At 43.6% G+C, this 7,167-nt stretch overlaps 1 protein-coding gene across 1 annotated transcript; it reads right to left on the reverse strand.

Annotated features, from left to right (window-relative positions):
• Window positions 1–774: 774 nt before the first annotated feature.
• LOC123186105 (uncharacterized) lies at window positions 775–6,909 on the reverse strand. Its single transcript, XM_044597899.1, has 4 exons — window positions 6,882–6,909; window positions 1,830–1,961; window positions 1,130–1,245; window positions 775–948 (listed from the first exon to the last, which is right to left on the reverse strand). Exons 1-4 carry the CDS (start codon window positions 6,907–6,909, stop codon window positions 775–777), a joined length of 450 nt encoding a protein of 149 aa, XP_044453834.1.
• Between the last annotated feature and the right edge of the window lie 258 nt (window positions 6,910–7,167).

A 7,167-nucleotide genomic window follows, 5' to 3' on the forward strand; every position in this document is an offset into this window, starting at 1 on the left:
CACGTTTATAATCGAACATACTTAACATCAGGTTTACAGCCACCAAGAACACAACTAAATATCAAAATATAACTATCTATTAGAGTACAACTAGCTCCAATGAGCTAGAACTCAGTGCTTCTTCACTTCTTGGAGCCCACGACGAAACACGAATGAAGTACAACATCTGCAAGTTATCAAACAATATGGTAAGGAGCAAAATAAAGGCAAATCTAAAAGCACATTAACTTGTAGGCAGTCTTTGTGCATAAATAAAGTAAAACAAGCAAAATGAGGCATAGAAATCAGTGGATACAAGTAGTTACTATCAGCAGCAAGTAAATACTACTCCAATCAAATCAGGTTTACAATCCTATAAATGCGACATTTTTATCATGTAAGCATAGAAGGACAAATTAAACATCATTTAGATGTTTGAAACAAAGAACCAGAATTTAACTGTTTGAACGGCAAAAAAATTGTTCCAGTAGATCATATCCGGTTTAAATTAACTCCTTTGACACCAATATTATACAACATCAAAGAAGTATACATACTGATCAGGTTTAATTAGCACATAGAAGCCAAATACCAGTAACCGATGAAGAAAAAATCCTGATATACAAAGGTAAGCTCATTGTGCATTTTCTTTTTCAATGTGATACACAATAAGCATAAGTAACCACCAAAATCTCTCAATACCGATCATTAAGTAGAGACCTCCCGGGAGCCAAAGCCCTAACAGCCATGGCATCGAATAGAAGAGTTGGTGTGCAAAGAAAAAGCGACTACCTCTCAGGGGCCGTAGACGGCAGCGATGACCCTGGTGTTGCCCATCTCGAACAGCGCCGACCCGTCGGCCCTGGAGAAGATGTCGACCTCGCCCTTGAGCTGCCGCATCTGCAAGGCAAGGCAGCAAACTGGAAGAATCAGAGGCAGTCGAGCCAGCATGAAGAGGATGAGGCTGCTCTGCTGTGGACAAGAAGATTTGAGCTAGGTATGATTGTTAAAAGAAATCAACAAGACAGTATAACAGTAGCAAACAGTATTCAGAGCATCATTACCCAGAGGTTAATCACGGGTACCTTGGCTTGAATTCAACATCAATTCAACATGAGGGAGGGAGGGATTGCGACAAGGGGGATTGAACCTTGATGATTCGATGATGTTGCTGCTTGTCCTTGTCCTTGCCCTGCCAGGCAGAGGAAGGGAAGCTCCGCTCAATCTGGCCACCATCCGTGGAAGTCGAGGCCCATGCCCTCTTAGCTGCAAAAACAAACTTTCTCAGTACACACAGCAGGAAACAAGGGGGATCCAAAAACGTAACGCCTGCAAGTAGTACTGCTTTGCTATCAGGTGCAATCACAGAATTTTTTTAATTTCTACCATGCTTCCATTTTGCAGCAACCAGAAATCAATTGATTGTGGAGATCTTTCAAAAATTAGTTTACAGTTCATTAGGCAAGTTACAATCCATCTGTCAAATAAAATCGCTCATCTGCCAGAAGCATAAGCAATCAGACAGATCACACAAATTCAGTATTATTATTATGCAAACAAAAAAATGTTCAGAGTGCCTCCATACACGAATCATAAACATCCTCTTATATTATGGATGCGCTTGTATCAAGCTAGCCCTCACGGTTGGATGGATGCAAGTGTCCTGCCTGGCATGATTAACCCATTGTCTCTTAACCGACGCCGCCGAATACAGGGGACAAGAACAAAATCACGTTGTTTCTAATGCGTGCATACTGACTAACTGAAGAACTGCTCAAGTTTCAGTGGCCAAGAAGAATCGGATTTTGCATCACCAAGAGAGCACAAGGAAAGGGGATTGGCGGGGTTACCTGCCCTGATGCAGATGAACACCGGAGGAGGCTGCAGGTCCCGGTGGTGAATCTGGCGCTGATAAAGGCCCGCGTAGAGCGATCCTTGGTGTCGTTGCCCGTCGGAGGTGTGGTGGTCGCGTCGGTGACCCACTGCAGTGGCTAGGGTTCGGACCTGCTGTGGTTGTGGATCCCGCCGCCGTGGCCCCCGCGAGGAGCCCGAGCAGGACCCCACGGGCTTGGCCTTGGATCAGGCCGCAGCAGGAGCGACACGGCCTCCCCTCTCGATCTGGGTGCACGGCCACGGCCCCCTGATCTGGAGCATAGGGAGATGAAGGAGAGACTAAGGGCGCCGGTGGTGGGGTGGAGGGCAGAGGATGGGCCTCGGGGAGACGAGCTCGCCGCCGGTGGGGTTAGGATTGGGGGAGAGGGAGGAGGTCGGCGGCCTCCGGCGATTGTAGGAGCAAGCCCCGTGTCTTCATTTTTGGGGCCGGTTGGACGCACGCATGCACGCCGGATGAAGGCGAGGGGAGGGGGATGGTGGAGACGAGGTCGGCGGTGGGTGGGGGCGGCGGTGGTAGGTGGGGATGGCGGCGGTGGCGGAGACTAGGTCGCGACAAGGGAGAGGACGGCGCGGTAGCCTCGACTGGATCTGGAGAAGGAAAGGGTGGGTGGGTAGGTGGGTTAGGGTTTTGGTCTTTCAGGAGAAGATCCACCGTTGGATGGGAGTGTGATGGATGGCTCAGATCTTGTCCAACTTGGTGATCCGCATGGACGTGGTTCCTCGCTTCTCATTGGTTGGCTGGCGCGCGCTCAAATATCCAAAATTTGGACCCAAATTTCTGAAAAAAAAATAAATGCCTACAAATCTATGTTGCAAAATTGAACCAAATCAAGGGAGTTTGTTCAAATGATCTCATATTTTGCACAAGGGTGCAACCTGGAATGGCAAACAATGTTGCCTAAGGGAGTTTCATTTTCTTTGCATGAAAAATTCATTTTCCATTTTCCGAGTGCCCGAAATGAGTTTTTTTTGTGAAGGACCTACCATATATTTGTTGCAAAAATGGACCAAATCAATTTTATAAAAAACTAGGCCATATTTAATGCACAATTGACCAAATGGTTGCCTGTAAAAAGTTTTGATCCACCTCTGGTGAAAAAGACAAATTTCCGCCGATTCAGCTGGAAGCGGGTTAAATTTGAACTGCAGGTGCCTTTTATTTTGCTCTTTATTTTTTCCAAAAATCATTTCTAGTACATAGGTATCTATTTAATCAGAGAAACATCAAAAGTTTTCCAAGATTCAACCACTAGCTAGGAACGGTCAAGCCCGCCGTTTTGACCGCATTTTGAAACGGGCATAAAAAATTTGAAAAAAATCAAAAAATTGGAAAACCTTCGCATTGGGTCATTATATATGACCAAGTTTCCAGGAAAAATAATAAACTTGTAATACGGAAATTATTTTAAAAAAGTGTTCTCAGAAATGAACTATCATGCGTGAAGATTCATGGCTTTCAAGCCAAATGATGAGTCTTATGGCCACATTCATGGCATAGTTTGTTCAAATGATCTCATATTGTGCACAAGGGTGCATCCTGGAATTCCAAACAATGTTGCCTAAGGGAGTTTTCATTTTCTTTGCACGGAAAATTCATTTTCCATTTTCCGAGTGCCCGAAATGAGTTTTTTTTGTGAAGGGCCTACCATATATTTGTTGCAAAATTGGACCAAATCAATTTTCTAAAATACTAGGCTATATTTAATGCACAATTGACAAAATGGTTGGGTGTCGAAAGTTTTGATCCACCTCTGATGAAAAAGACAAATTCCCGCCGATTTAGTTGGAAGCGGGTTAAATTTGAACTGCAGCTGCCTCATAGTTTACTATTTATTTTTTCCAAAAATCATTTCTAAGTACATAAGTACATATTTAATCATAAATACATGGTTTGGTGGCGATACGTCGAGGTTTGGGCAGTGGCCGAGGCCCCCAACTCTAGAGCGCATAAACTCGCATGCCCGCCGCCTGGTCACCGCGTAACCATGGTGTTGCCATGTGTTCTGGGCAGCCTAGGCATGTCTAGTGGGTTGGGCACTCCCCAGGTAGGTTCTAGGAAGAAAATCACAACATAAGACTCTCACGAGGAGACCGATCGATGCTCAAACATGAATTAGCAGCCAAGTGTTTGATTAGCGGTACGGGAAATGCACATGGCCAATGGGCGTGAGTTTTGGCTGAGGATGATCATCTACTAAGGAGAATGTCTTCACGCTGGACAAAAATATGAATGTTGAAGCTGGGCTCCTCCAAATAATGAATGGATTGAGCTGAAATTTAGTGGAGGATGGTTATTTGGGCATAGGAAAGCATTGTAGAAAATTGATACCATTTGGACATGCCAAAGTAGTACTTCCTTCACAATGCTCTTCTATGGACAAAAACTTGGGAAAACTAGTGAGAGAGATTGGATGAATGAAATGAGCTAAAAATTGGTGTAGGTAAGTTACATAGGTATGGTCATGCGCTGGTAAATTTTTAGATCATTTGGGTAAGCCTAGCTAGTACTTACTTCACAAAGCTTCTCTCGAGGTAGAAACTTTGGAAATTTCTGAGAAAGATTTACTAGGAAACTTGAGCTGAATATTATCATGTGGCAATGATTTGGGTATGGAAGAGTGCCTGAAAAGTTTGAGGGTAATAGGAGGGGTCTATATAACACTTGCTTTGCAACATGCCAATTTGGCCATAAAATAAAAATTGAACCTGGGCTCACATAGATGATTTGACTGAGCTGCAATTTGGAGGAGGGTGATAATTTGGACATATGAAGGAACTGTATAAATTTCATGTCATTTCGGGACATAAAAAAGGTACTTCCTTCACAATGCTTCTAGGTGGACAAAAACTTTGGAAATTTGCCGAGGATGATTTGCTAGGCAAATGGAGCTTAATTTTGTTATGCGGTAATGATTTGGATAGGAAAGAGTGCCCAAAAATTCCGAGGGCAATCAAGAATATATAAATAGCACTTCCTTCATAAAGTGCTATTGTGAACAGAATGGGAAAATGAATATTGTTGAATTAGTTTTGAACTAGGCAAGGAAGGATTTTTACATATTTGATGAAGATATGACCCAAAGAATTTATGAGATTTTTTAGGAATTTTGGGAATGACAGAAATATAGGTTGCTTCACAACCTAGGGCAAAAACTGCCACATGGACATGACACATAGGCAAAATTGATGAGGTGGCGCTTAGTCATAGCAACCCACCACAATTTACAAGGTTATGACCATGTCATATTGGTCATGATCAGCTAGAAATAAGGTAGCAGACCAGTGCTATCGGCTTTATGACCATTTCGTGTAAGGAAATTATGACCTTTCTGACCAAAATGGTCGTTATAGTTTAGGGTTTGGAGCCCCCCGAACAGCTTTTGACCTATTGGTATGAAATGGTCATAGATCTATGACCAATTCTTCCAGGGTCACTGACAGAGGGTCACTAGTTGACATATTTCTTATAGTGAGATAGCTAGAGGAAGTTCTTAGGAATTCTTGTCCATCCACTTGGAAAAAGAGAAAAAAGCCAAACAATCAAAACAACAAGTGGATTTCCTCGAATGAGTAAAATATGCAATCAACATGCTCACACAATAAAATGGCAAATGAAATATGTGACAAAGCATGCACATACACTCTAGCATCTATCAAGCAATTGGTGATGACTAGGTCATCTATATATGAGTATATTAACTTAGGAGTCAAATGAGAACATTTGATCGTAGGTCATACTCATCGTTTAAGCTCAAGTGGGGTTACCACTTTTACATAAAGCATTGTTGTGTTCACACCATTAGAGTTTCTTTAGCTCAACTAATTAGAGTAAAGATCCCAATAGATGTGATATCTCCCCTAAGAGGGATGAACTAACCTTGGGTTTTGTCGATGATGACTTCATGTAGATGTTGAAGATGTGGATGCTCAATGTTGATGTAGATCATTTGGATAAATCCATTGGAGTGGTTTGCACTTTCAATACCTACATGGGTTAGTCCCACAAGGAACAAACAGGACTTTCCATAGACATAGAGTGATGTACACATAGATGATGTCCATGAAAGCATTAGGTTACCTTGTTCCTTTTCTTACCAACAAGAGGGTTTGTGACTCCTTGAACTAGTGCAAGATGTGGAAGTTATTTGCACTTGTCCTTGCCAAGATGATATGAGTGTAGTATGTTGCCAGAGTCACCCTCAAGAACTCTCTAGTTCTTCTTCTTTGGGATCCACGTCATCTTGATGGGAATCCTTGGAGTTGTAGTCGTACTTGATGAAGTAGAACTTGATGTAGTCTTGGGAACCCACTTTACCAAGGCCTTAGGAACTTCTTCAAATGCATCAATCTCCTCTTGAAGCTTGTCCTTGCCCTTTTGCTTGTGATCTTGTGGTGGAAGATCATCTTGAGCTTGTGTTCCTTGGAAAAAAGTAGGATCATACTTCTCTTGTTGAGGAACAAACTTCGTCTTGGGGTATTGATCTCCATCCCATTCAACTCCATTGGCATTGAACTTTCGTTCAAAACCAATACCTTAATTCTTTCGGTGCCTTCCTTGCTTGCGTACAATTTCCTCAAATTGTTTAATCCCGTCAAGGCTCTTGTAAACACCTTTCTCTATAATTCCCTTCAATAAGCTATTTTCTTGCTCAAGTGTAACCTGGCTAAGATAACCGTTAGTGGAATCAAGAGAACTACTAGAAGCAACAATATTGGATTTAACATTATTATTGTTACTACTAGAAGAAGAATCTTTCTTACTCTTGTTGCTATATTTTACTTGTGTCATATAAGTGTGTCGGCGTTCTAGGAATGGGGGTCCCCAGACTTGCCTGCCTATGGCCCATGGCGTGGCTCTGCGAGCGGGCCCGTACGGCCCATCTTCACCAGCAAGGACTCAAGACCCTCGTGAGGGGCCAAGCCTTGCAAGGCGGACGACACAAGGCCTCCTCAGGAGCAGCCTCACCAGGCTGGCTCATGAGGGGTGTAGAGATCAAGGCCAGGAAAACCTCGCGATGTTCCGATGACGTGAGCCATGACGACCGAGATCAGGCGGGCGTCAGGCGGGTGCCAGCGCGCATAGTGTCCTTGTTTCCTCTTTGGTGCCAAGGGAACAAACACAGGCGCAGAGTACCGAGGTGTCAAGCAACGAGACCAAGACCAGCAGGACGGCAAGACGGAGGTCACCATGGAGCCCAAGACGGTGTCACCGCCAGAGCCTTTGGCAGGCAAAGACCACCTTTGTCAGGATAAGCTGTACTAGCTATCCCCTTTCGAATTGGCCGTTGTTGGCTC

This window comes from Triticum aestivum, chromosome 2A (assembly GCF_018294505.1).
Source record: "Triticum aestivum cultivar Chinese Spring chromosome 2A, IWGSC CS RefSeq v2.1, whole genome shotgun sequence".
In the NCBI taxonomy this organism is placed as follows: Eukaryota; Viridiplantae; Streptophyta; class Magnoliopsida; order Poales; family Poaceae; genus Triticum; species Triticum aestivum.

Excerpts from the sequence above, each read along its gene's own strand:
- LOC123186105 (XM_044597899.1), bottom strand. The coding sequence starts at position 6,909 with ATGGCTCACGTCATCGGAACATCGCGAG. Across the intron at positions 1,246-1,829 it reads GTTCATCTGCATCAGGGCAG|CTAAGAGGGCATGGGCCTCG; the intron begins GTAACCCCGCCA and ends TTGTTTTTGCAG. Across the intron at positions 949-1,129 it reads AACATCATCGAATCATCAAG|AGCAGCCTCATCCTCTTCAT; the intron begins GTTCAATCCCCC and ends TGTCCACAGCAG.